Source organism: Myripristis murdjan, chromosome 9 (genome assembly GCF_902150065.1).
Source record: "Myripristis murdjan chromosome 9, fMyrMur1.1, whole genome shotgun sequence".
NCBI lineage: Eukaryota > Metazoa > Chordata > Actinopteri > Holocentriformes > Holocentridae > Myripristis > Myripristis murdjan.
In genome coordinates this window covers 18,701,699-18,729,658 of record NC_043988.1, presented here as the reverse complement: position 1 = coordinate 18,729,658, position 27,960 = coordinate 18,701,699, and the positions used below count along the sequence as shown (strand labels likewise).

At 41.1% G+C, this 27,960-nt stretch overlaps 4 protein-coding genes across 9 annotated transcripts in view; 3 read left to right on the top strand and 1 right to left on the bottom strand.

Annotated features, from left to right (window-relative positions):
• Window positions 1-434: 434 nt before the first annotated feature.
• On the bottom strand, window positions 435-5,806 carry mthfd2 (methylenetetrahydrofolate dehydrogenase (NADP+ dependent) 2, methenyltetrahydrofolate cyclohydrolase). 3 transcript variants are annotated; one of them, XM_030060501.1, is made up of 9 exons: window positions 5,717-5,806; window positions 4,358-4,446; window positions 2,551-2,735; window positions 2,306-2,428; window positions 1,927-2,079; window positions 1,716-1,823; window positions 1,508-1,600; window positions 1,240-1,365; window positions 435-1,153 (listed from the first exon to the last, which is right to left on the bottom strand). In XM_030060501.1, the coding sequence occupies exons 1-9, from the start codon at window positions 5,789-5,791 to the stop codon at window positions 1,005-1,007; spliced, it is 1,101 nt and encodes a 366-aa protein (XP_029916361.1). In that variant the 5' UTR covers window positions 5,792-5,806; the 3' UTR covers window positions 435-1,004. The 3 variants fall into 3 exon arrangements, with proteins under 3 accessions (XP_029916361.1, XP_029916362.1, XP_029916363.1); XM_030060502.1 differs by lacking the exon at window positions 5,717-5,806 and adding an exon at window positions 4,886-4,904; XM_030060503.1 differs by lacking the exon at window positions 5,717-5,806 and adding an exon at window positions 4,597-4,615.
• mob1a (MOB kinase activator 1A) lies at window positions 4,902-14,337 on the top strand. The gene is made up of 6 exons (XM_030060506.1): window positions 4,902-5,088; window positions 5,905-6,071; window positions 6,839-6,932; window positions 9,533-9,666; window positions 11,460-11,623; window positions 11,990-14,337. Exons 1-6 carry the CDS (start codon window positions 5,075-5,077, stop codon window positions 12,065-12,067), a joined length of 651 nt encoding a protein of 216 aa, XP_029916366.1. The 5' UTR covers window positions 4,902-5,074; the 3' UTR covers window positions 12,068-14,337.
• Window positions 14,338-14,495: 158 nt separating this feature from the next.
• trafd1 (TRAF-type zinc finger domain containing 1) lies at window positions 14,496-21,537 on the top strand. Of its 2 annotated transcripts, none has more exons than XM_030059619.1 (12): window positions 14,496-14,913; window positions 15,216-15,264; window positions 15,344-15,479; window positions 15,849-15,902; window positions 16,006-16,426; window positions 16,794-17,081; window positions 17,193-17,257; window positions 17,583-17,843; window positions 18,240-18,378; window positions 18,587-18,800; window positions 18,965-19,022; window positions 20,398-21,537. In XM_030059619.1, the coding sequence occupies exons 2-12, from the start codon at window positions 15,230-15,232 to the stop codon at window positions 20,434-20,436; spliced, it is 1,710 nt and encodes a 569-aa protein (XP_029915479.1). In that variant the 5' UTR covers window positions 14,496-14,913; window positions 15,216-15,229; the 3' UTR covers window positions 20,437-21,537. The 2 variants fall into 2 exon arrangements, with proteins under 2 accessions (XP_029915479.1, XP_029915478.1); XM_030059618.1 differs by having other exon boundaries at window positions 14,498-14,913; window positions 18,584-18,800.
• A 1,639-nt stretch (window positions 21,538-23,176) lies between these two features.
• The window catches only part of smtnb (smoothelin b), a 52,353-nt gene continuing 47,569 nt past the window's right edge, over window positions 23,177-27,960 (top strand). For all 3 annotated transcript variants that reach the window (XM_030059616.1, XM_030059615.1, XM_030059617.1), the window contains exon 1: window positions 23,177-23,528. In XM_030059616.1, coding sequence (XP_029915476.1) covers window positions 23,478-23,528 — 51 coding nt within the window. In that variant the 5' untranslated portion in view covers window positions 23,177-23,477. The remainder of the gene's footprint in view (window positions 23,529-27,960) is intronic.

The following is a 27,960-nucleotide window of genomic DNA, read 5'->3' as shown; positions in this document are numbered from 1 at the left end:
GAGATTTTTTTTGCTAAAGAATCATGATCAAGCAGGTAGAGACAAATGATAAAACAACTAGAACAGTCTAATAAGTTCAGAAAATTATATTTCTTTACTGCAATGCAGCCTTTAAAACCAAGAAAAGCATTTATGCATACCCTGATATTATAATATCTGAAATCCCAGATAATATCTAGTTTCATGTCACAATATCAATATATTGCCCAATGTCTACCTTACTGTATGCAGAGTGGTTATCATAAAAGCATGTCCACATTTTCCCCTGGCTGAGATTAAGTGCATTTAAGAGGCTAATAGTTATTATCCACTTGTTATATGGTCATAATGCTCAAGCAATTTACATTTGGAATTAGTGTGTCTGTGAATCTGACAGAAACCTAACAAAAAGGCACAATTAATTTCACACTGCAATAAAACACAAAAATGAGAAAACATATTTGCAATATTTATTTCAAAATTCCTCTTTTTACAAAGGCATTTGTGAATCTTTAAAATTTAAAGCTTAAATTAATAGACATACATGTTCCTGATTAGGTTAGCCCTTGGCCCTCTCTGTACATAATACTACACCAGCCGATGGACAGAAAGGAGACATGTCTCAGTCGTCCTGCTTTAACTGCTTGTCATCTTTCAGGTTACACACACACTGTAACCTCTCAATTACTGTATAAATATATATCAATGCATAAATACAAATAAAAACAATGAGCAATCCTTTCAAGGTTCCCCAAAAACCTAAAATGCTGCAGGAATACATGGCAAATGAGAAATACTGAGAAGCTTGTTATATAATGTTGAAATACAGGAGTGACATGTAACAGTCTGGCATGGCTGCACTTAAAGTTAAGAGAGGTGAAAGGCATCGGCAGGAGGAAAGCCTTAAAGCTATTGTCTTTCCAGTCCGTGTGCAGGCGACCGTGCCAAAAAAAAACAAAAACAAAGGGGTGGCAGGGTATGTCGGGGTGGAATGTGTCACTGTTGCTGGGATTTATGATGTCCTATTACGAAGCAGCAGCAATGCGGATCCTCTCTGGGGGATACAACAAGACGTTCTTAGCTGCCTTGATGGTGTTCTTCATGAGCATTGCCACAGTCATGGGTCCCACACCCCCAGGAACTGGCGTGATGAAGCTTGCTTTCTGCTTCACACCTGACAATGGACAGAAAAAGCATGACCGTATTGCACTCTCAGTACCTTTAGAGGAATCACATGATGCAATGTTTCCTTATTCCTACCTTCAAAGTCAACATCTCCAACGAGTCTGCTCTTGCCAGTGACTGGATCCTGGACTCTGTTTATTCCAACGTCGATAACTGCCGCACCTTCTTTGATCATGTCTGCCGTAATGAGGTTTGGGATCCCTGATAATTCAAGAGGCACGTTGTACAATTAGCAGATTCTACCAGACATGTGTTTTCCAAAAGAGTTCAGTCATATTTAGTCAGATGATTGCCTGTGGGTAAGCAAAAAAATGGAAATACTGCGAGAAAAACAAAGACAAACCTGCAGCAGCCACAATGATATCAGCGATTTTTGTGTGTTGGCGAAGTTGTTCCTTTGGAGTGTAACGGTGAGAGATGGTGACGGTGGCATCACCTGCAACAACATGACTGAAGTTAATTATGTGTTGTTTTAACTCTCTTTCTCACCATCATGCACGGACTTGCACGTATTCACACTTGGCAAAGCCAGCTCCACAATTAGAACCTACCTCCGGGCCTCTCATGGCGCCCGTCTGTATGCAGCAACATGGCGATGGGCATGCCCACATTCTTGGAGCGGCCTGCCACCACAACATTCTTCCCAAGGGTGGGAATACCTGAGAACGGGATTTGCATGGTTACAGGACTGATACTGTTTCAGGTTACTCTTCATGCACCAGTAGCAAATGAAATTAAAGGGTCACTCTGGGAATTAATTACCTGTGCGTTTGATAATTTCCCAGACTCCCCAGGGAGTGGCAGGCAGCATGGTGGACTGATCCAGGCACATGCGACCCACATTCACAACATGGAAGCCGTCCACATCCTTGCTAGGAGAAACTGCATTACAGACTTTACGCTCATCGATGTGTTCTGCGAAGACCCAAAGAGGAATAATGGTCAGTAAAACATGATCCCAGACTTGGATATAACAAGTAAAGGAACTGGTAATGGAGGCAGATTGAGATAAAATGCCCATGCATTGAGATTTAAAAATATGCTAGGCGTTTCCATTACCAAATGAAATAGAAATAAATAAACATTTAAACCAGTCATGACTGTCTGTACTTTAGCAGAAATAAAGTTTTCCTTTCCATACCTGGAAGAGGCAATTGGACCAGAAGGCCGTCCACACAGTGGTCTGTGTTGAGTTTATCTATCAGGTCCAATAGTTCCTCCTCACTGATGTCTGAGGGTTTTAGGATGGTCTCACTGCTGATTCCTAAAGTAGGGTGAAGGCAAACAAAAGTTCAACTCAAGCACAAGTCATCTTTTGTTTTGTGTTATAATTACAGATCCGTTATCATGGCATTGTGTGAGAGGGAGCTTGCAGGTCTTTCTTACCAACATCAGCTGCCGCCCTTGTCTTATTCAGGACGTAGGAGTGACTGGCGGGGTTGTCTCCTACAAGAACCACACTGAGATGGGGCCTCCTGTTGCCAGCAGACACCCACTCTTCCAAATCGAGCCGAGCCTCCTCTCGGATCTGTCGTGCGAGTTTCCTTCCTGAGATGACCACCGCCTCCTGCCTGGGTGTTGATATGCAAAATGTCAGGGGACGACTAATTGATAACACATTAAGCAAGCACTGACTGTCCCATCAGGGAGGAGTTGGCCATTCTTTATGTAAAACCCTGACAACTTTGTGAGCACATTCTGTTTGATTGGACTGGGTACATGACTTTTGAAACCAGACACTTGTGATCAATCTCAGACATGTGGCCCTTGGCAAGGACCAACTCTAGTCTCCAAAATTAGATGCAGTACTGCACCACCTGAGTCAACCATATTTCATGGGTACATATCTTATGGCCTTATCTTCAGTCATACAGTGATGATATTTGAATCTAAATCAGCAAAAACAAGTACATGGGACCAGAGGAGTGCAAGTTTAGGCGCTGAGAGGTTAACTGTGTAGACTGAAGTCTGCAAACAGGTGTAAGTGACACTACTTTTACTACAAGCTATGACACCTTGTGGATCGCTCCACTTTCAGGACATGTTGGCAGACAGCGCTGCTCTGTTCAGTTCAGATTTCAGAAGCTCCGAAATGGTCAGCACTTATGTAATATTTTGCACAGAGGAGAACTAACTAGTGAGTAATGAGCCATCAACAGTGATGTAATCATCTCTTCATTCTGCCACAAATAATTATCGCCCCCAAAGGAAAAGCATCACATCCTTCGGCAACAAAGATTGAGAATATGGGGCCAGTGTACCAGGCTCCAGGGAAAATGTGTTATAAGGCATGCAACACATTTTGAAAACATCTCAAACTGTTGTCTAACATAATCAATAGTCCATGGAAAGCCCACTTACCCAATTCAAAGAGAGATTTAACAAAAGAGCTGAGTGTGGCTGTCTCACAATCCAGAATCTAATGTTTCATCGACATTATGATACCCAATTACTGCTCGTGGATCAACAAAGTATTTATGATTCTGACATAGTAATAAGCCATGCATAATGTGGTAGAGTTTTTGATTCATTCAGGCTGTGCCAAATATAGCCTATGTGATAATCATGTGCACATGGCACACGAGGCTCATCTTTTTACGCGATGTGCAGAGCATTAGCCCGTTAACTTTAATGCATTTCAGTCAAAATGATATCACGCTGCCCTCAGCACGTTTCAAATTAAAAAAGAACCACTCCGCATGATGCTGCAAATTTGCCAACTGCGTGATCTCACGTGTGTTCAAAGAGACACTGTCTGCGATAGGCCCGTGCGCTTGAGATTTCATTTACATGAAACACGGGCTGCCAGTGCATGCATTCATTGTGTATCGATCACCGCCACCAGCTCCTGCAGACCTGCAAAACCAGCCCTGCCGCGGTTTGGGTGCAAGCACTCGGGGTGATTTCATCAGCCACCCAGCTACTGCAATGTTACCGGCATAACGCTAGGGGCGCATGGAAATGTGATTAAAAATTCGGACATTAAGTACGATATAATGAATCACTGTTCAAACACACAGCCCTGACATATTTATGTGAGAGAAACTGGCGAATATCCAAATTTAGCCGAAACGGAACATCTGAATTCCTCGCCTCGGTACAGAAAAAAACAGGAAGCCCTCGTAAAGTGCCAGTAGTCTCATCGCCAAAATATACCATAGAGCCTAATTAAGAGTTGGCTGGTCAAACTCACCTTGATATGGACGTGTGTAGACTACAGACTTGGCGCTGTGTGTGTTGGCACAGTTTCCTAAGAGCCCTGAGCGTTGCCATCCTGGTCAGCTGTGAGGAGGAAAAAAAAAGATGATCACCACCTCGGGCTTGTGAAACGCGGGACACCTCCCGGGCTGACAGAGCAGTGTCTGTGGGGAAGGAACTGAGCGTGCAAACCATTATATAGCCCTTCCCCTCCCCCTCCCGCATGGTACCTACGTCAGTATCACCCGCGACGACCACATCCACATAGCTTAAGTTCTTAACCACATGCACGGAGCCTTTATCCGTGCCTATCTGTGTATACATGTGTATATATATGAAGGTGTGTGTTTTTATATTACACTGGGCTGTGCTGTGTTGTCACTGAACCACACACACACAACACGAAAACTGCCTTTGTGTTATTTGGCTGATACATATTGGATGGCACAAGTCAAACACGTTAAAGTCATCGCAGTTCAGTGTAAGACGAGACGCATCTTTTAATGAGTTATCGTTGCATTACCTCAGCGGACCAGACGAGAGCGACAGCGCCTGTCCGCCGGGCCGCTGCAGATAGAGGAAGAGGCTGTGCTCGCTGTTAGCTCGTTAGCAGCGCTGACAAGTGGTCCCGAGCGGCGAGTTGGAAACTTCCATTTCCCAAACCGGAGTTTGAAGTTGTAATTTTAACTCTCTAAACGACCTCTTCGCAACGATGAGCTTCCTGTTGTAAGTATGAAAGTCGCAGCTTGAGCTAAGTTAGCTACGCTCTGCACAAAGTCACACGAACGTAACGGGACGTAGCGAAATAAGAAGACAGTCAAAGGCAGCATCGGCAGTCACGTTACTTTGATAAAGTTAATCACCGCCAACATTAACGTACATCGTCGTAATAGCACTGACGTTAATAATAAGAATGTGCGGTGCTTCATGGCTGAACTATTTGAGATAAATAAGCAAACTAACTTTATGTTTACGTGCTGACTTCGCTAGCCCGCTGGTTGACGCTAGCTAACAGTAGGTTAGCTAGCTGCCGTTAACTCCCCAGTCTGTGGTTTGGTCCGGCTTGGCCTGCTTTAGCTGCTGTCCTAGTTATCAGCCTCGCCACTGCCAACCTTATGTTAAATTCACCAGCAGGTAAATGTTGAGCAATGTTGTTGCCATTTGTCTGCAACGACAGTCTGACACATTTCCTGCATATTGCACCTCGTCGCTAACTCAGCCTAACTTTGCTCGGCTGTATTTGAGTCACACAAAATGAGACATCCTCCGTCAGCTTCTCGTTTTTTTTCTTTTTCTGCTGAATGACGTTGCTACAGATGTTGTCATGATTAAAAAAGTGTAATATTGCAATAACATTTTGGTAATATTCGTCGAGGGTCTTGTTGTAGCTGCTGGCTGAAGAAAGACAAACAGGAAGGATTCTCGTCATTGATAACAAGTCTAGGCCGGACAGAGGCACTCGCTCCTATTCAGGCGTGTCGTGCAGCTGAAATTTCTGTAACACAGCTGGTTAACTCAGCCGCTGCCGCTGCTGCTTTACAGTGGCGGCCGCTCAACCAAGACCTTCAAGCCGAAGAAGAACATCCCAGAGGGCTCCCATCAGTATGAGCTGCTGAAACATGCCGAGGCCACGCTGGGGAGTGGGAACCTGAGGCAGGCTGTCATGCTACCTGAGGGGGAAGACCTCAATGAGTGGATTGCTGTCAACAGTGAGTTCATGAGTAAAATAAGACAATATCACTCTGTGCACCAACTGGCATTTTTTTTTTTTAAATCAATGAGCACTGGTAAGATGAGATGACACTTTAATGAGGTGGAAGTTGAGAAGTTGCAGCAGCAGCTAGTAGCCTATGAGAATATAGCTAGAGTCCTATAATCATGCACAGCTAAAATGCCAATGTTAAATGTGCATTGGAATAATGACAAAAAAACAATGTACCATATGACAAGTGTGCCATAAGATGTAGCTGAAAGTAAGTCTGACAATATGAAGAAAAATTTCCAGCATATATATGGGACGTGCGAAATCTAATCATATTCATATAAGCTGGTCTACTTGAACGGCATACAAATGTTGTGATGTGAATTATTTATAAAAGGGCCTAATATTCAGGCTATACCTTGTTGGGTAATAGTAACCCAAAGTGCAGAGCTGGATATGTAAAATATTGTAAGTCTGCACAGTCAAAAGTGGGATGATGATGATGACACATAACACCCATGTGTGGAGAAAGCATTTCTAGAGACAAGAAATGTAACCCTGTGATGTTTTTAAGATGCTCACCCTTTCTCTACAGAGTGCATATCCATAAAGTCAGTCTGTCATTCAGCATTTTTGTTTATTAAACTGAGATGTTAGTCTAGCATTCTGGCAGCACTTATGCACTTTCTGGTGTAGTGTGTGTACTTCTGGTGATAATTTACTATGTCTGCTATTCTGTTTTCATTTCTGTTTGTCTTGTCTGTGCCTGTACAGCGGTGGATTTCTTCAACCAAATCAATATGCTGTATGGGACCATCACAGAGTTCTGCACTGAGACCAGCTGCTCTGTCATGTCTGCTGGACCAAGGTAACAGTACAAATATTCTTTATGCATAACATTACATTTTGGGCACAGTGCAGTATTAGCCATGGTTTTTTGTTTGTTTGTTTGTTTTTAATCAGGGTGTGCTGTATGTATCTTAATTAACACCCACAGGATAATTTCTCTTAATGATTCTTTTGATCCAAGAATTGACAGAACTATGTGAAACTGAAGTACACAGTGAAAAACATTTTTTTCTTTGTCCAGTTTGTTGAGTTTCTTTGGTCAGTTTGTTTCTGAGAGCTTGTTTGTTTGGTAATGGAAACGCCTAGCATTTCAAAGTGAAGAAGAGTTCATATTAAATTGTATTGGATAGCCTTGCAAGAGTGTTGGGTGCGCTTGCAGTAGTTTCACATTCCAGTCTAATTGTTTTGGGGACACATGTATTATATGTAATTAATTGCGTGTTATTTATAGGCAATAATCTCTTTTTTTTCTTCAGTTATTTGAACTCACTATGTTGCATTGTTGTGTTCATTTGCTGTGTTGCATTGTTGGTTTCATTTCCCAAATGCACACTTCAGCATTACCATAGGAAAATGTGATTCGTCAACAGTTATACAACACAGGTCATTCTATTGGACATAAAAAAGCTAGAGTCAATAATCAGGTCATGACAAAAAATAACTATATTACAGTGGTCAACCATGGCTTTTCAAAATTAAAGTTAATGACATAAACACACTGACACCCGTGATAAGAATGGTGACAATTTTGCAATGTTAAAGACCCACAAAGGACTTGTGACAGGCAGTTGTTGACACCATGTTAGCCAAAGCCTGTCATGCATCTGTGCTAGAGCCACTCGAAAGCTGAGACTGGTGATCTGGCCCGTCCCACTGACAGTAAAGGAGATGTGGGCTTTTATAAAATTCACAGAACAAGGAACTTCACAAGGGCCGTGCTGTGCAGAAGGCTTGCCTCACAAAAGTTCAAGCACTTCTGATAACACAAATCTCATCAACAACCAGAATCATTATCAGGAGATTATTTGTGCTACAGGATAGTGATACAGGGCTTCATAACAAAGATAATGCCATTGTACTAAAAGTGTCTTATGTGGGGTGTCCTGGTGGCTCAGTGGTTAGGACTCGTGTGGCTGTGACATCATGCGTTCAAGTCTTCCCTGGGTAAGAATACATTGATAGATTACTGGACAATCTGAAATAAGCTTTAAAAAGCAATTTCAGAATCAGTCCAATATTATATTTACTAACCATACTATATTTGGCAGATTGTGGAACAGGTATTTTGTGGCCTTTTTTCCAGAAACAAAACAACAACAGAATAAAACTACTAACATGGTATTTTATTTGTACTGACAAATATGGGTGCCCAAATCACAAATTTCCACTTTGCTAAAGGCAACTCAGCATTGTTTCACATGATGGACCACAATTTAACAACATTATGGGTGCAATGCTGGTGCATTACATGATTAAGATAACTTCTTATGTCTCTATCTGTGTGTGTGTGCGCATTTGAAGGCTTGATGTATTTCGTTTCAGGAATTCGTGTCAGGATATATGCCTGACTGAAACTTCATTTCCATTTACAGCCATTTATGTATATTGGTTAAAGCAACATTATCTTTTCACAGGTCATAATGCTGTAAAGCAATGAGAAAACAATATAGGCTTGTACTGAATTACAGTGCACCAAACATTAATGTTAGTAATTGGTTTTTGAATTATTTCATGACTGTTTATCACTGTTGAATCAGGGTGTTAGGTCATAGCTGTTCCCATCCATTGTAGTTACTTGCCACACAAACACTGGTAAAGTTGTGCTACTTGTATCAAATTACTTAATTATTGCACATGGGATTTACTTTGATGCCAAGTTTTGCATCATTTTCATACAGCATAAAATACGTTTGTTTATTAAACATGTCAGTGTTTGTGTGTCATTTACAAGAGAACCAAGCCCTGCTTTCCGCCTTCACATGGTTTAGATTACACTCAGGCCAAAGAATCATCTGAACGTCACATGAGTTATAAAACAAGACAGAAATCACACTTTGCATGCGGTCCCCATAGAGGCTTTTTCATTAGAATCTAGATCTGGCACTTCCTCTGTCCTCTCTCCTCCCAGACTGTGTCTAAGTTCAGTCTGTAATCAAGAGGAAGAGACCCGGCTTTACTTCCTGTTGACATTGCCACAGTCAAGAATATGACTGCAGATACTTCGCTCTTCCCCCTACTGCTCCTTTTTTAGCTTATCTGCTGCTGAATGACATTTTCATGTGCAAACATAAAGGCAGTGTGAGTGCATGCCATACGTAAATGGTGTAATAAATTCAACATCAAGCCAGTGACACCACAGTTGCCAAGGCGTTTTTCAGCACCAGGATTTGTAGATTAAATTTGATTACACTTACTCATTGTTGGGTTTAATTTCAGGAAAAATCATACCACATATACTAAAACAAGTCTCATCTTGCATATTCATGGTCATTTTTTTCTAACTAAAACTTACTTAAAAGAAAGAAATGTTTGTCATATCTGAAACTGTAAAAAGATAGATTGAATTAAAAGTTCGATTAAATTATTAATCTGAGTTGGTTTCTGTGTCTTTCTCTCTAGATATGAGTACCACTGGGCTGATGGCACCAATATAAAGAAACCTATCAAGTGCTCTGCCCCCAAGTATATAGACTACCTGATGACTTGGGTGCAGGATCAGCTGGATGACGAGACACTTTTCCCCTCCAAGATCGGTGAGTTTTGTTTCTTGCCAGTATCATTTTGGTGTAACAATGAAAATGTGGCATTTTGTGATGGTGCTGGTTGCAACTTTAGCTCTGTGTGTCCAGTATAGTGTCTTTTTGATGTTTCTGTACAATCTCCAGTACATTTCAGGTGGTGGTTGCCAGGCTGGCAACCAGGCATCAGCCATTTTTATTCACCCTATATTTTGAGTAATTAAGATATTATGCTTTTATACATCAACTTAAAAATGAAAATGCGACATAAAAGAATGTTTAAAAGCTTTATTACAGCAACTAAACAAAATTCTTTGCAGTTTAGGTTTTAGTGTTATCAGTTGACGTGTCCACCCTCAATTTCTGATATACAAAAAGCTCTTACAGCCTCCTCATGTCGTTGAGCTGCCTGCTTGTGTTGCTTCACTCTCCACTGCTTCTCCAGTCCCATGGTTTGTAGGACTAGTGAACTTGATGCTGGCAGTATACTACTTGATGATGTCATTACATCATCTCAGAAGAAATACAGTGCACCAAATACTCAGATGAGATTGTTACAATGCTTCTCACTGCTCAGTGGCAAGTTGATTGAAGCACATCATAGCCAGAAAATTGTGATATTTTGATGTAAGGCCACTGTTAATGATGTCCTTAATTTTAGTCTGGTAGTACAGTACAACCACACGTATTTCAGTCTCAGACATACAGGCTCACTGGTGTGCCTAATGGACATTGTTGACAAAAAGTTCAATGTGAAAATGCATTCCATTAATTGGGCACAGTTTCTGTGTGGATACATGCATTAAAATCCAGCCAAAGTGAATATTAACACTGCACTAGACGAAGTTGCACATTGGTTGCTCTAAAATGACAGCAAGAAGTAACTGTTTGGAAACTGTTTGAACTTAAGGCTATTGTACAGACGTTCTGCATATAACTTTTGCATATATCATATAGACATTTGTTTTGCTCAATGTAATGTCAGAGGAGTTCACATAGTGATGATTAAGCCTATTATGTGCCAATTTTGCATTATATTTAACATTGCAGAGGATGTCTGTGGTGACATTTCCATGCTGGTGTACAATTGATCTTTCATGATGCATCTCGCATCAAACACACTTAAGTTTCTGCTGTAATTTTATCATTAAAATTAGAGCGCAGCTAGTTACCCCATCTGATTCCATGACTCCTTCAAAAGTTTTTTCCTCCTGTTTTTCTTTGCATTTGATCTTTGTGAAAATTGAAAGATATAATCTGCAAGTGTACTTTTCATGCAGCATTTAAATAGCTGCCACAAGAGGGCGACAAATCATACTGAAAAGTTCTGTACTGCAGATTTAACTACTCAGAAATAATATAAAGTGACACCACTAAACTGAGTCCAGCAGGTTCATGGTTACTAGACCGGCCGGTCTGTGGTCACTTAAAACCCAAAAGACACCAAAGGGACGAGGGATCTCATATTGGTGAATCCAGATTTATTCAGAAGGAGTACATGCAGCGACGGTTGTGTGTGGGAGACAGTTTTGAACTTCTCTTTTTAAGTTTTGATTCCTCCCTTCCTGTGGGTGGACCAATTTTCCCACCACTGTCTTTACCAATGCCAGAATTTCATTTGATCAAGTGGGCCAAATCTACGCTAACCCTATGAGAGGAAATAGGATACAGCCCCACTTTGTGATTTAGGATTTAACAAGTGTTGCTTAGGGCAGCCTGAAACTGCACGACATGTGTGTTTCAGTGTCTTGAATATTTCACTATTTGCAAAGTATTGATGATCATGTCAATGTCCTCCGTCCCCACAGGAGTGCCTTTTCCCAAGAACTTCATGTCTGTGGCCAAGACAATCCTGAAGCGTCTGTTCAGGGTTTATGCCCACATCTACCACCAGCATTTCGACTCTGTAATGCAGCTGCAGGAGGAGGCCCATCTCAACACCTCCTTCAAGCACTTCATTTTCTTTGTTCAGGTGAGATGATCCCATGCTCTAACGTAGGATTTCTTCACTGCTGCACATCTGAGAGAATTTGATGCAGCGTGATGGATTTATTCAAAGTGCATGCATTTTGTCGCTGTATTTTCCTAGCTGCCACTCAACCCCTAATCATGGCAAAACAGGGTCTGAAACTTTGAATCTGAATCAGAATTACAAATACTTTATTGCTCCCTGAGGGGAAATTGGGTAAACCACTTATTAACCTAGCTACTGTATCTGTCTGGAGGAAAAATCCCATTCGCTGAGACATTTTGATGCAGGACATGGTCATCATATGGCTTTAATGATACAATTCAGTGGCAACATGATGATCTGATGACAAATGTGTCTGTGTTTCAGGAGTTCAACCTCATCGACAGGCGTGAGCTTGCGCCCCTGCAGGACTTAATTGAGAAACTTGGATCCAAGGACAGATAGACTCTTCACCACACATCTCCGTTTTAACTGTTTGCTCCTCTCCTTCTCCCTCTCTGTGACTGCTACCTCTGTGACTTCTAGTCTCAACTCTTAAACTTTGTGCCTTTTCACTTCCTTCACCAGGACGTTTGTACTGTACGTTTCCCTTTAACCCTTGTGTTGTCTTTCAACTTTCCTCAGAGCCTTTTTTTTGTTGTTGTTTATTCTAGTCACTCCAGATTAGATACCAGAGTGTAGAGTAGTAAAAAATATTTTTTCACAGGACTGAGGTTCACAAAATATAATATCTACCGACTGAATTTCTGTTTTGGACCAAGGGAATATGGGGAGCTGAAATGAAAACCAGCCTTTTTTTTTCTTCAGAAGTTGGCGTATAGTGTTATAAGTGTTTAAACATTTTTTTTTAGTTATTGATAGTTTTGTTTTGCATTAAGGTGTAGCTATTGCAGTTATCATGACCAAATATACCAATGTAAGAGTTTGTAGCATCTGCTTTATTAGCGTACAGTGGAGAGTAACAGAGAACGTGGTGAGAAAGGAGATGACACACAACAAGAGTCATAGATGGGATTCACAGCCATGATAATACATGTGCATGGTGTTAGTTTTTAATCTAACTTGAAGGCAGGCAACTGAAAAATGCACTTTTTTTTCTTAGTGCCGGCTGTCGTGCGTGGTTATGTATCCACTGATGATAACAGTGACAACACCTGTGGCTTGTTCTTTGACATGGCACACTGACACAGTGCCAGGCCCAGAGGACAGCTGATAGGGACACGATTTTATTCTTGTCCCAGAATTGTCCCACAAAAACAAATCCATCTACTGCATTTTTTTTTCTTTTTGAATTTGGTCATGCAATACTGTGTTTTGCACATGTTTTTTTCTGCTACTTTTTTTTTTTTTTTTATACAGGAGGGTGACTGAAATAGAAAAATACAAACTCTCGTCAGAGTAATGCTTTCAGTGACTTTTTTTTATCTGCTTTAGTCATTATTCTTAAACACCGAGTTAAAGAGAAAAATGAAATGTTTATCTCACTGCTTAAAAGTTAATCATGAAGCCAGCAAGATGGATGAAGATTATGGTGAAAATGAACATGTCAAAATTAGAAGTAGGATAGTGTAATGTGAATTTAAAATTTTACTGTCATTTCAGCCAGTTAATTTTTGTGGTGCCGATGAATTACGAACCTCTGTGGATGTCCCTTAAATGCTGGTACTCAATTTTCAGTTTTGTTTGTATTGAATACTTCCCCTCAGGCATGGAAAATGGAGAAATAACCGATGCACATGTGCACAGCATGGATGACTGACTTGAGGTGTATGAAGTTTTTTTTTTTTTTTTTTTTCCATTGCTGTGTTATTTGTCTTATTGGAGCATGTACAATTACCATGGTCATTTCCTGTGCTTAGTTCTGGCTGCAACAGCAGGGCTGTTAGCTGTGCCATCCTGTCACAAACTAATGCAACTGTGATTCCATTTTATTCAAAACACACTTGAATGTGGTATTTATTTGGCAGCATTTGAGGAAGGGACAGGGTCTGTGTCTGGTCTACGTCCTAATCTGTTATGAACTTAAACTGATATCAGACAATCATGGATAATGTAACCAGTCCACAGGTTTGAATAGAAGAGATGTTACATTTCTGAATGCTTCACAGACCCCAAACAATGTGATTTGGTTTGTCTCATCATGTACCAATGTTCGTCTCATCATGTACCACTTTTTGAAAACATTGTTTTCAGACCTTGGCAATAAGAACAACTGAAAACATTTTAAGATGTGAAACAACATGTTTGACATACCCTGACTGGTTGGTTAGAAGACCAAGCTCACATTAATTAAATTGTCAACGGACATATTAACAGAGTTATTTTAATAGAGAATCTTTTCTGAATATCATACAAATCCTTTCTTTGAATCTAGTCACATATTTGAAATGTGTTTTCCCTTTTCACCCTGTCTTTCATTTTAAAACTAGGTTTTATGACTTGGGGTTACATTTCATTTTTCATGGTAAACTGTACCCTTTGGATCAAATGAGGGGCAAGGGCTTTCAAACAAATTAAAATTTTTATATTTACAATGACTGTCATATTATTGGGTGGTAATCTTGCCTGGGAAGAGGAGTGTTTGTACTGCGTCCAAATATTTGCTGTAAATAAGATCAGTGTTTTATCTGAACAAAACTGTGCCTTACACAAATAAAAATGTCTGATATGACAGTATTGGTAGATGGAAAAACTTAATAAACACAGAAAAGAAACGTTGTGTCCATGTGGATTTTTTTTTTAACCTGTGTATGTGTATGTGGGCTGGATGATTCAACGACGTACCTGATTGGTCCGAGCAGCTGTGACGTGGTCTTGAGTGCTCTGGAATTGTCTTGCGTTCAGCCAATCACAATCCAGCATCGACAGACAACAAGGAGGAAGTCTTTCACTTTTCATTTGCTGTAAAGCTAACGCTAGTTAGCAGGCGTCCACAACTTTAGTAACGGCTACAAATTACAACGTGCGAACTGATATTACCTTCTTAACAGTGGACTTGTGTGAACACGGAGACTGTGTAGTCTGACGTGACGTTATTGTCTTAACTGGACAGCTCGGTGGCAGTTTGTAGAGCTAGGTAACGGTAAAATTCGGGATAGCTAACGTAACTGCTAACATAGCTAACGTCATCCAAATGTAAACGGTTTTGTTTTGAAGTGGTGTAATGTGTAACAGATGAAAATGCAGTTAAAACGGGTCCATAATCAAGATGTTTGGTGATTAAAATCGAGACAGCCTTCTTGCTTAATAAGCCGACTTTGTCAGCTAGCAGCGACTTGAAGGAAACTAAGGTGAGCAAAGCTAAAGAAGTCTAGTGCCAACTGATTAGCTAGCTAGCTACTGTTAGGAAGCAGTTTAAACAGCCCGTGCTTTGGTTCTATCAACTGGTGCCAGGTTAACACGAACAAAAATCAGCCACCATTAGTTAACTATGACTTGTCTTTCATTTGCTCGATCAGAGTGCCCAAATGGTGTGTGCTGATCTCTCGAAAAGGCTGTAAAGCTTATCAAACAGAGCCAGGCTGGTGCCAGTTTCCCCCTCTCTGCTTGTGGCCTCTTTTGCGACATTAATTACATGTTTCTTTGTCCCTAGGCTGTGGAGAAGCCATGGCAGATGAAAATACACAGTTCTGTGGCAACTGGTAAGAATATACTCACACAAACAGTCAGGATGACAGACCGGCGAACACAGTTGTAATCAAAACTCTTTGATCTCTGTAGCAAGCATGACATCCCAGAGGCCAATTTCACCACTCATGAGATCCACTGCCGAAGAAACATTGCTCTGTGTGAGGTGTGCCAGGAGCCAGTGCCCCGCTCAGATCTGCAGGAGCACAAGGACCAGGAGCATATGCAAGTAAAGGCTATAAGACACTGGAGTCATCACTAATGCCTGTAGATGCCAATGTTGGAACAGTTTTATTCTTGATATAATGCAAGAACAGAATACCGCCTATATCAAAATCTCTGCAAAAGTCTGTGTTATGGTGGCATTCATTTAAAAATACTGCATTTATCTGGGTTTTTTGCTATAATGCTACACTAATTTCCACACCTGGGGGAAGGGAATACTCTCATCATGAATTTCAAAATGTTTAAATATAATGATAATGTTTAAATGTGTAAATAGTTTAAAAACAAAGCACATATAAGCAATTTCTAGTGCATAGCCTGGAAGGACTGGTAGGAGGACTCAGGCCTCAAACATCTTCAATTTTCATTTCAGATTACATGCAAGTGTGGCTTGAAGATTGAGAAGAGTCATATTGATGTTCACCAGGTATTTCTACTGATTGTTTTTCGTCTTTATTTTTAATTGTCATATCTAACAGTCTTGACTCAAACTGCCAATTGTGCGTCTTATTTATTGTCTTCTCTTGCAGAGCACTGAATGCACCCAGCGGCTGGTGCCGTGCCAGTACTGTGACCTCGAGCTTGTTTTCAGTCAGGCCGAAGAGCATGAAGATTACTGTGGTGCACGCACTGAGCCCTGTCCACTCTGCAAGTGCAATGTGATGTTGAGGGAGATAGCTGTTCATCCAGCCTTGTGTGGAAGTCTCACACCACCTCAAGAGAGAAACAACAGCCGGATGAGTCACATTCCCGCAGAGCCAAGGGCGTGGTTTGAAACCCACTCCATCAGAAACCCTCTGAGAGCCCAACAGGAAGTTCCCAAGAACAACAACATTAGTGCAGCGGAGCGTAGAGCCTTTCTTGATACCAGAGTGTTTAACAGTACCTGGGGACCTCACGGCCTAGGAGATGGGAAGACAGCTGCCCCCAGGAATACAGAATTTACCAACTGTGAGTTTGTCAATTTAGAGTCATCTGGGCTGCGTAATTTACAAGTTACAATTTACTTTTGACAAAGTAGCACCCATTAGTTTAAGTGGTTCACATCCCAGTCCTCAAGGCCCCACTGTCCTGCAGATTTTTGTTCCAGCTCTACTCTTGTACACCTGATCCAGTTAAGGCCTATGCACCTTCATGCATGCTCTGTTCAGGTAGATCTGTCTCAGCCAATCAGCATGAAACCCTTAAATGGATCAGGTGTGAAAGAGTCGAGCTGAAACAAAAACCTGCAGGACGGGATCCTTAAGGACTGGGTTGGGAACCACTGGTTTAAGTTATGTATGCTTCTTTGTGAAATTCCATTTTGTCTTTCATGTAGTGCTGGACCAGGAACAAACCCTGAACAACAACAACAACAGTGCGTGGCCACATGTGGACCTGTCGCCTGATGATGACTCATCTAACCTGGACTACCTGTTGGCGCTAAGCCTGCAGAATGATGGGGACCAAGGCATAGAAGCATCCCTGTGGACTGATGTGTGGGACCAAAAACTTGGAAGGACCTCCAATAGCTCCCTTGTCTCTTCGCGCTCTCCCCCCAACAACAACTACCATCTTCTTGCTATGGGCACAAGTTCAAGTGCAGTGCCGGACCACGATCAAACCGGTGAGATCATGTTGACTAGAACACTTTGGATCATCATGAAGTCAGTGCATAACAAGTAAATGTATATCTGTATGTTCCTATTCTGAAATACTCATCCTAATTTTTTTATAGATACCATGCTGCCTTGTGAGTTTTGTGAGGAGCTTTTCCCTGAAGAAGACCTCATTTTGCATCAGGTCTGTTGTGTGGCATTTCACTGTTTCTTATTGTGCTTGGCTTGGCAATTATGTTCTCCAGTGCTGAATCTGCATAATTTTTGCCCTGGTTTCACTTTGTCCATACAGACTGATTGGTAAGATGAGGCTGAATTAGTCTGAGTAAAAATGGACATATGGCACTGATCTAATTATCTCATGTCTTTTGACCTATATGCAGGCCTACTGACTACAGTAAACTGGAAAAAATAAACAGAAACCTTGACTTACACAGCAAGTTTACACAGCACCCTTCCATTCATTTCATCCATCCATTTTCTATACTTTTTTGTTTTCTTTGTTTCAGACTGGTTGCAGTCCAGCCTCAGCCTTTGCCTCTTTCAGCAAGCAGCCCTCATCTCCACCTAAAGAGGACAGGGTGAGCAGGAGTGTGAGGAGACTGGTGCACAACTTGCCTGACACCCTTACTTCCAATCTCCCTACCTTCCCTCGGTCCATCTCCCCAGTTTCCTACAGTCCTCCAGCCAGTCCACTAGAGGGCGATCTGGTCATTCCATGTGAGTTCTGTGGCATCGCTCTGGAGGAGTCTGTTGTCTTCCACCATCAGGTATGCTCCTTTTGTAAGTTAGACAGCACCATTGTGAAAATAAGATGAACTAGTGATTGTTTACATGAGTGATGATCAAGTTCTTAATAGTACTGCATATAGAAACAGTTAAACTAGTGTAGGGATTTATATTTAAATAAACCTACCACTAATTATAATAATAATTGATAATATTTCAATTTAAAGATTTTGAGCGCCAACCTGTGAGATAATTATGAATGCATGTGCATGCATGCTGCATATTTATGTAAGAAACGTCCCACATTTTAATATTGTAGTATTGTGAAAATGTCTCTAAATCTTCATTCTGAATGGGGAATGGAAAGTGGAGTTACTAATATACTGCATTTGTGACCTCTGAGAGTTCGCTCCGATTTATTTATTCTTTCCTTCCAGGATAAATGCGACCTTCGACCCCGCACTGCCCATCCTATGAATAATATCACAAAAGCATCTCTTAAAAAACCCTTGATCCCCTCAAAAGAGACCCTTGGGACGACTTCGCCTGATTTACAGAGGAGAATAAAGCACCAGGGTAATTTTTTTGGAATTACACATAATAAAAATGATTTAAAAATTGAAAGCATGGCCTCTCTGATGTCCAGGCTATCCTGCCTCCTGCCAGGCCCCACAAATACATATGTATTTTTTAATTAATTAGTGAAACAGCGGTTTCCTCTCAGTCTTTTGCGGACAGATTCTGTCTTGTGTTAATGTTGTGTTTGCTATTCCATATTCAGCAGACCCCTTGGATGAGCGCATTGGGCTCGACAGGGAGAGACCAGCGGTGCAAAATATAAGGGAATGGCAGAGAGTCTACAGTGGACTGCCAACCCAAAGGAAGATGCCAAACTGTGATGCTCATGTGAAAAACAGACCTCAGCACGGCAGGGAAGCAGAGGCAGCTCAGTCGTCTCTCAGTGACACTGAAAATTTTGGATCTGCACCTCTAAAGGGGTAAGAGCAGTGACATACGCTTTTTAACAGTTAATTTTGATTAGATTTGACTTGATTTGAGCGACTTGAGTCATGTAATTTGAATTTCTAACTCAGCCATATCATTTATGCTTCATTCTCAAGGAAGTTGTTTTGATTGATTTTGGCATTTCTTTGTTTGGCAGACTTCATCAACCAGAAAATAAAGAGGGGCGAAAGAACACTAGGAATCCAGGGACAAAGGTATTTTCTTAAAGGGTTTGTCTCTGCATCAGATTCTTATCTTTTCCTCATGAGCACTAATATAAATGCATGTTGGGTATTAACTCTCTGTCAACGTAGTTCTGAGAGCGTGATATGGAAGAGGTGAGGTTTGCAACAAATAGCCAGTCACATACAACTTAGACATACCAAAGTGGAATACTGTTACCTCCGGAGCGTCAGCTCAGGGATCATTCAAGCTGACTTGATGTGCAGTCGCCGCAGATCCTGGCTGTGAACTCGATAACTCAGATGCCTTTTATTTGAATCTTTTCAAATTCTCTGTGCACATTCATGACCCCTAGAGGAAGGTCCCTTTTGGTTTTTGTGACTCTAATTAGGCTTCCGCCAATGGACGCTATTATCTTCTATCTTCAGTGAGTTATAGCCATCAACCACTGAGCCCTCTACCATCGTAACATTGTCATTTTTAAAAGCCCCACACTCTAGACAAAAGAGATTCCAGTGTCTCTGCTATACTATACAAAAATGTATTTATTACTAATTTGCAGGGATTTCCCTGGGGATCAAGTCAAAGCTCAGAATAATCCTCATTTATCCTTGGGACACATAACATTTAGGGCTCCCGACTAAGAGCGTCCTGTCGTCTGGGGAATAGCGCGAATCCCGCCAGAGAGGCGGGACTCGCGCTGGAGAGAGACAAAAGGGGAATTGGGGGTATTATTATCATTATTTGTCGATCACTTTGAAAATGACAAATTGAGTGGACTTCATGTCGATAGTGGCCAGAACCAGTGTTTTCCACTACAGGGGAGCTGACTATTACTGAGCGTCTCTTCTCCTTCTGTAACTATCAGTGATCACTGGCTGTACCCCACTGAGGTGTGTGGCTGATGAAAAATATGATTCTGAAATGCTCCCATGTTAGCAATGATTGCCCAGGTCATGCCAGCAATAATACCCGTTAAGTTATTTAAAGAGAGTTACGGAGGCACCGTAGCAGATGACTCACAAACCGGCCACCAACACCAGGGAGCAGAATCTTACCCAAATTGGCCAACAAGTCAGGAGACACCAGGGATGAGGATTTTTTTTTTTTTTGAATCAGTGTTATTGTTCATATCTGGTTTACAAAAGGGATATTTGTAAGAAATGCTATTTAAAAAGCAAAAACAATGTACTGAGAATGTACTTCAGGAAAAATTACGTGGTAAATGTGCTTTTACATGTTTACATCTGATGACCTGAAGCAGGTCAGCTATGCAGCCCCAGTTATCCAACATCATGTGACTGAAACGCCAGCAGTAAGACCAAAGCTAGATCACCAACCGATTTATCTTGTTTCCTGAGATTCTCATGTGGCGCCTGAATTTTGTATGCATTTTTCATTTTCCAGTTGCCGAAGAAGCAGAACGAGGAGCAGCAAGACGAGTGAGAGCAGGGCTGTGTGGAGAAAAAGATGCCCATCATATCTCACCCTCATCTCCTTCACTCTTATCACTTTTGTACTCTATTGCAACCAAAACATGTCCACATCAGATAAGTGCCTGTGTAAGTAGTAGACGTGCAGTTTACTATATGAAGAGATTTAGCCATTAAACTTCAGATGAATTAATTTAGTGATCAGAATATTTTGCTTTATGTTCAGTTTTTGTTTAAAATATTACTGTGTATGACATCCAGCCTTATCTGACGCTTTTTTGAAATGTACTGCATTTTGCCTCAGTTTGACTTTTAGTTATCCAAGTTATTGTCATGTAATGATAACATCATTACAAACATAGCCACAAACATATTTGTTACCTCTGCCTACGTTTTGCTTTCTTTGTCACTTAAGGGGTTTTTCTCAGTGCCCCCTGTAGTTTCTGCTTCTTTATGTAATCTAAAGCACTTGGACAGATTATTTTGCTAAAAAGGGCTTAAGGAACAGAATTGATAACTTAATGCATCTGACCAAGAAAAAAATCATTCAACATTTGTCGTTCTCTGATTTGGTTTGATCTTTTTTTTTGTTTTAATTAAATCATATTGATGCTTTGTATGATGCAATGGATGTCTTGATAGCTTTTAAGCAATGTCCCATTTCATGTTTGTTTCAAGTTGTATGTAGTCAGATTTATCTGATGTGTACTCCTATCCCAGATAGAAACCCTAAGTTAATTGACAAGATATGTAGTATGTCTTTTATGTATCATAGGATTGTTTTTTTTTTGTTTGTTTTTTTTTTAAATACTGAACTGAACAGGGATAAGCACCCATGTGCCATGGAGTGCCAAGACCTGACTGGACGTTTTTCACTTCAAGCAGAGTGCACCAGGGGATTTCACTTGTCAGCACCCCTGCTGTTCAAACACAGAGGAGGAAGGACGGGTCAGTGAAATTACCCAGTGTGATTTTTTGCTTGCAGTAGATTGGACCTACATACTCTTGGCACTCCATGGCACACGGTTGCCTAACACTGGTGTAGGATTTTAACACTGCTGAGATTCTTTGCTTTATGTGTATAATAAATATTTTTAATGACAAAGGAAAACTATTTCTTGTGTATAGCTTCAGTATTTATTCTATATCTGTGTTACATTTGGCATCTCTAACACTCTTAGATTCACCAACCTAAAACTACATCAAAATTTAAACATAATACAATGGTCACAGTTGGTAACTTATCCCAGATTGTCAATCACAATTTCACAAACTACTCTAAACTTGCACATCTGGTATGTTTGTGTGAGGGGTGATTAATGCCACAGAGAAGCAGGAGACACCTTCAAAATGTTTAATGAACTGGCTGATTTGTGGCGGTGTTGCACTGTTTCAAATTGGCAGGTGGTCATTTTCACAATTTAATAAATAAGCACTTACCAAGGAAAGCGGCTAACTGATTCTATTTCAAGTTATATGAAAATACACAAAGTAAATTGATAGTTGGTAAAGTTGCCTAGAGCAAGTGTCCCACATGTCATATAACATTGTTGCCAGCTAATTATTACTGAACAGTATAAGATTGTAACACAGCTACCATAAGGCTCAAGCTCACAAAATATCTCTAGACAAAATTCATATGCAGGTTTCTTTTATCACTTTATTTTACTTGCCCAGCAGAGTTTGAACACAGATGTTTCAGAGCTGCATGGCAATGTGACCCTTTCCTGCTTAATTATGTGTACTTGGGTTATAATCTGATGACTGTAGTCATCAGACAGACATCAAATGTCTGTGCACAGCCCTGATGACTACTTAACTGTGTCTACTTGGGCCAGCATACTTTACTGGCTTCGCTGGTGTGTGAGGTGAAATAGAAACAAACCATAGAAACTGAATGGGCAGAACTGGTGTTACTAAAATTCTGAGATCACCTACTGCAAAAGGAGACAGACAACGCCCAGTTGAGAAGTAAATTTTTACTTGCAAGGAGTGAGTAGCTTACCACGTTGGGCAGCGACCTCTCATTGAGGCACTTGTTCACACATCAACAGTTATCTATTCTATTCTAACAGGAAATGAATCCTTATATGGTCATATTCAACAATCCAGCTACAATACAAGGATACAAGGTCATATTACACTCTCACTTGGGTTAAGAGTGGAAAACTACTGTCTAAACACTTCTATATAGTGTCATGGAAATAATGGTAATATAATGTAATTTTATAAGATTAAAATCCAATTTTTATAACAACTGGCATGGGCCTTTGGTTCAGGGCAAATCAGAATATTTCCAGGTGGTTCACCTTGCATACCTAGTTACAAAAACACTGTGATGCAAAATTGTCTTCTTTTGTCATCTATGAAAGGGATGTATTTTCTTGCCACAATAACAGTGCACAATATATATCAGCTAATTGAATTTATAGAGATTTATGCCCATAATATGAACATGTAATATGAGCTTTGACATGAACTCCACAGTGGGCAGCAGCTGACATCTTGAGCACACCACCTCCCTCCCCCTGAACTGTCTTGGCAAGTGAGCCTAAACTTTTGGTTTCTGCAGGAAGCGCTAGAGCTGCTGCGTCTCTTGGTTTGCAGTGGCAGTGGCATTGGCAGTACTCACCCCCCATACCGGGCGGCTGTTTTGCGTCCTCCCACCAAGCGGCGCGCTTTGAATGAACAGCAGGAGCCGCCGGAGAAAGGGGCGGGCTTACAACAACTTTCAGTGGGAATTCTCGGTTCAAAAGCTGGCACCCGTTCCCCTGTGTGGGCCTGGTACCGTTTTCACTTAAACTCAAGAGGCGACAAAAGAGTATCGAAGTATGCTTTCCATAAGTGCCAGACTCTCACATCTGCCTTAACTCAGAGTAACCGCGCCGAGGACTGTGATTGACGGCAAAGAGGGGAGAAACAACAACAACACAACAAAACAACTGCAAATCGTGCAGGTGGTAGGCAACACGTTGACCGCCGGGGAGCCACATCACATCACGACTGATCGGCAAGACCTTCCCGGCTCACCTGTGTGTGACAAGAGAGATTAAAATGTCTCTTGAGAGTTACTCCAGCCTGGATGAGTCCGCGCTCCGAGCCCTGGTGAGTAGCTGAGCGTGATCCTCTGCTGGGGAGAAGTTAGTCCCAGGCTGCTGCACTGACTGGACCACTGTGCTAGTCTGACACCATGGAGAGCAGAGGGAGGGTTGATTTTTCAGTCATTAATCAGGGATGTAGTGGAGGGGAAACCCAACTCAACTCAGATGACTATATGACTTTTTTATTTGAATAAATTCACATTCTGCTTAATAAGCTGTATCAAACTGATGGATATGGTTTGTGAACATCAACCAGTTCTTTTCTGAAAACTGATTTTTTTTTTTTCATCAAAGGGTAGATGTTTCCTTTATGATGGTCATAGACCTTATGTTCTCTTATGTTCTTTGCCATCTGACTGTAATATCACAGCACATGTTGATTCAAGAGCAGATAACATCTATAAGCTCATAACTAGTTTATCACATAGTGTTCTCCAGCTCTTCACTGGCATAATTACCGTTAAAATGGTACATGTCATTCATTTTGGGTGACCTATCTCTTTAATGATTCAAAAATGACAGCCAACACTAACAGAGATACTTCCTGACACAGATGGGCATGCATACTCTTGTTGCTCTGTGTGTCTGTTCCAAGGCAAAGGGTGCATTGTTGAGAGTATTTACATCCTTGAAACGTGGCATTTTTTTCTGACTGAACTCCTTTTATAAAGTGAATCTACACACTATATCACAGAAGCTGGACAAATTCCACTGTTCCACTGATTGGCTAAATAGTGTGTGTTTACAGGAATGAGCGGAAATATTTGCCAAACAAGACCAGACTCCAGATTTTTTTCCCCCTTGTGATTTCTCATAATGACACACAGACCCAGTGGTTATTTCTCAAATAATGTAACAGTAGAAGGGTGTAATAGTCCTTTCACCTGTGGGTGAGTGACTCATTTTTATACTACACCTCGGCCACAACTGAAGTAGACATATTACATCATGTGCGACTGTCAGTGGTGAATCACTAAGTTATATTGACAGTGAACATATCATTATATGTCAGAAACTCAAAGCAAATGTGAAAAATTAATCTTCCTGTCATACAGTGTCTCGACACATGTAAGACAGACGCTTTCATAGTGACACATTAGTCATCTTTCCTAGACAGAGTAGGAACTCTTGGTTTGTCTGAATTGCTCATACAAATACTGTGCACATGCCCATACATGAAACAGCTGAGGTCTAGTGTTTACTCATCTATTTTGTACTTTATTGTAAACAATACTCAAGTGTAACTAACATGCAATTTGTGTTGCTCAAAAACATAAAATATTCAACACACTACCATAGACTAATAGACTTATTAGTGCCAATTATTACAGTGCAATCAGCACATTAACTTGTTTGTTGTTATTTCTACAGTCATCATTCATTTAGGTCTGATGTCTATTGTGTGACTACTGAAGGTAATAGTGAACTTCGCTGGCAGGGTTAGAGGTGTATAGTGATTTAGTAAAGACAGAGCTATTGATGATTGCCTGTCAGATTAGACGAAACTTCTCCATTTGTGGCTTCACTTCTCAAGTCATTATCCTCACCAGTTCCTTTCCCAAGAATGTGCACCGAGAAAAGGCCATCTTACAATAACATTTTGATTTCCATGTCTTAAAGATCGGTAAACTTGACAAGGAATGGCTGTTTATTTTGGATGTAGGCGGGGTTCGAGTGTAATGTTTTGTTGACCTGGCTTAGGCTATTTAAAATTTCGAAATAATTGCCAATCCCATCCTTTCTCCACAGTGTGGAGTGGTCTGGCCAAGAGCTATAGTTGCTTCCTCATAAATTCCTGAAAGGGCAAACTTTTACCACAAGTGGCATCGTTACCGTGTGAGAACAGGACAACCACAAACAAGAAAATCATGTTTTCACTGTAAGGAATATGATGATCTATTTCATACATGCAAATATAGCATTGATTGCTTTGCCCACATTTTGCACGCTGGGAGTTTGTATTGATGAACATCTTAAAGCACAGTAAGAATAGAAAAATCCTAGATATTTTGGAAGCAAAAGAAAAATTCCCTGCGGCTTAAAAAACCCTCGTCTCTCAGAAGAATTTAAATTAAACTGAGTGGTTACTAGGACGGTCTCTAAATGGCCACCACAAAATATTTGCAGTGACATCAACTGAAAGAAATAGCTCCTTTCTAATGCTTACTTTTCTATTTTGGATTTGCATTGAGTAGAGCTTTGATATGGTAGATGCATAAGCCTGGCATCACAAAATGACAGAGCTCCTCTATTAACTGTCTTTTAGCTCTATAATACATACCTCCCAAACCCCCCCCTCCACCACACTTAGCCTAACATCACATTGTTATTCAGGGAAAGTGGAGTTTTTAAATTGTTCTTGATCTGTTTTGGCCCTGTGAGACCTTTTATTAAGGTGCTGTCGTCAGGAGATCTGCAGCAACAGAACAAAACATCAGTATCACATGCACTTGCAGACAGTGGAATTCATTGGGTTTGTCTTCATGTGACACTGATGTTCACAAACCAGTCGCCAAATAAGGGTGACTGCCAGTGTCTCCTCGCTGCCGTATTTATTGAACTGATAGAGGCCCGGCTGAGCGTCTCCCCCGCGGCTTCCCTCCCTCAGAAGTCACCGAGATCCCACATATTCAGTGTTGATGCTGACGTTGGTGCTGACTCTGACTGTCCAAGTTTTTCCATAAGGGAATCGACTTCAAAAGAATCAGACTCTTTTGTCGTAGCTCCTTGCTCCAGAGGAGTGGTAAGGAGTCCAAGTTCTGCATTAGAGAAAGATTGATGGTGCCTTATGTGTTTTTTTTTTTCTCCGAGACTCTGCAGTATGCACATTTAGCTTCTGCTGAGTCAGATTGCTAAGAAAGGCTTTATGAGCACTTAATGAAGAATTGTTAACTGTTGCAAGTCAGGAACCAATTAAAATAATGCTCAAGCAAGTGTTGCAGGAAAACATAGAGATGCCTGCATAGGTAGTAAAGAAAGGTGGTGTGGTTGTGCTAAAACACCCATATAATGCACACAAACCATGGCTGTGTTGTACTTAATGAACTAAACAGTCATATGGTCATATGGCAGGCTCTGTAACACCTCTAATCCCATGAATACACTTCCATTGAAAGAGCTGGCTGCCTACTATATTGCTCATTTGTTCCCCTCCATGGCAACCAGGAAAGCATTTTTTCCCCTCTTGGCTGCAATTTACTTAAACACACACAAAATTTATCAGTTGGAGTTTTGTTTGACTCTGCAGCCGGACACAAACTGAGAGAAGATGTTTGCCGCAGGTCATCTGGGGTGTGTAATGTTTTATGATCTGCAGCCATAAAACAAAGTGAGACAGAAGCCTATTGGAGTACATCCTTAGCCAACCAAATCATTCCAATCCCCGCCATTTTCAGTTTAAAAAAAAACAAACAATAACACAAGTTCAGGTTTTGCCGTCAGCTGATTGCCAGCTTGGAGCATCATGATTATCAGTTTGTACACCGCCCTTTATCTGCCGCGAGATAATATGTCAAACCTGCAGGGCGAGCCATGTCTCACTCATTTGTTTTTCACTTAGCCAATATAAATGGCTTTCTTCTTACTCAGCCACACACACACACCTGCCCTGATCGTGCACCTGCCAGATAAGGGAGGCCACTTTGACTCTGGCGTCTGTCAGCCTCATATCACTGCCCTTTTTGTTGTCTCTGAACACTCCCTCACAACATATAATAGACCAAGTGATGCAAGAAGAGTGCAAGAAAGCTAGAAATGTCACTTTGCACTGCCTTGCGGTCACAATTGCCCGGGAAAATGTCTGTTCTATGGTGCCCGTTTGGCTGATTTTGCACGCTGGACGTCTCACATAATGATTTGTAACTGGTCTTGCCATCCCTGTGACCGTCCTTTCTCCCTGGTGAGCAAGAGGCATTCACACATGTTTAAAATAGAGCAATTTCACTCCGTGGTTGAGGTCCGATGATATATGGGACCCCTGGGCCCCAGTTTTATGGTTCCCTGGGCTCTTTGTGCGTTGACAAGGGCTCAACGGTTACAGTCGGAGAGGAAGAATGGGCTTGTTTTGAAGGCTCTTGCTGTGGTCCCCAGGTTCCCCTCACCCCCCAGAGACACAGTCCAAAATGTCAGCCTCATCATCAGGAAGGGAAGAAATCGGAAAAATTACGCCAGATTATGTAACTGCTGTCTGTGTTTATTTTCAGATAGTGTGGGTATATGTAGATGTCGTTTTTTCCATTGTCTTGTATGTTTAACTCATGGTATTAGATAGATAAATAGATATAATCTTTATTGTCCTGCAGGGAATTTATTTTCACTGCACCTACCCCAACGTCCAGATCTACATACAGACAGCCTCCACATGCTACATGACAGACTGTGTTGTCGCAGCAGAGCATGCACCGTAGTGGTGATCATTTTTCAACATGAGTGTGTTT

Bases quoted from the DNA above. Each gene is read 5' to 3' on its own strand.
- mob1a (XM_030060506.1), top strand. The intron at 6,072-6,838 runs GTGAGTTCATGA...GTGCCTGTACAG, and splicing joins TGAGTGGATTGCTGTCAACA to CGGTGGATTTCTTCAACCAA. The intron at 11,624-11,989 runs GTGAGATGATCC...TCTGTGTTTCAG, and splicing joins ACTTCATTTTCTTTGTTCAG to GAGTTCAACCTCATCGACAG.
- mthfd2 (XM_030060501.1), bottom strand. From the start codon at position 5,791: ATGACGAGAATCCTTCCTGTTTGTCTTTCTTCAGCCAGCAGCTACAAC. The intron at 2,429-2,550 runs GTAAGAAAGACC...ACCCTACTTTAG, and splicing joins AAGGGCGGCAGCTGATGTTG to GAATCAGCAGTGAGACCATC. The intron at 1,154-1,239 runs GTAGGAATAAGG...GTCCATTGTCAG, and splicing joins TGGAGATGTTGACTTTGAAG to GTGTGAAGCAGAAAGCAAGC.
- trafd1 (XM_030059618.1), top strand. From the start codon at position 15,230: ATGGCAGATGAAAATACACAGTTCTGTGGCAACTG. The intron at 17,844-18,239 runs GTATGCTCCTTT...CTTTCCTTCCAG, and splicing joins CTGTTGTCTTCCACCATCAG to GATAAATGCGACCTTCGACC. The intron at 18,379-18,583 runs GTAATTTTTTTG...TTCCATATTCAG, and splicing joins GAGGAGAATAAAGCACCAGG to CAGACCCCTTGGATGAGCGC.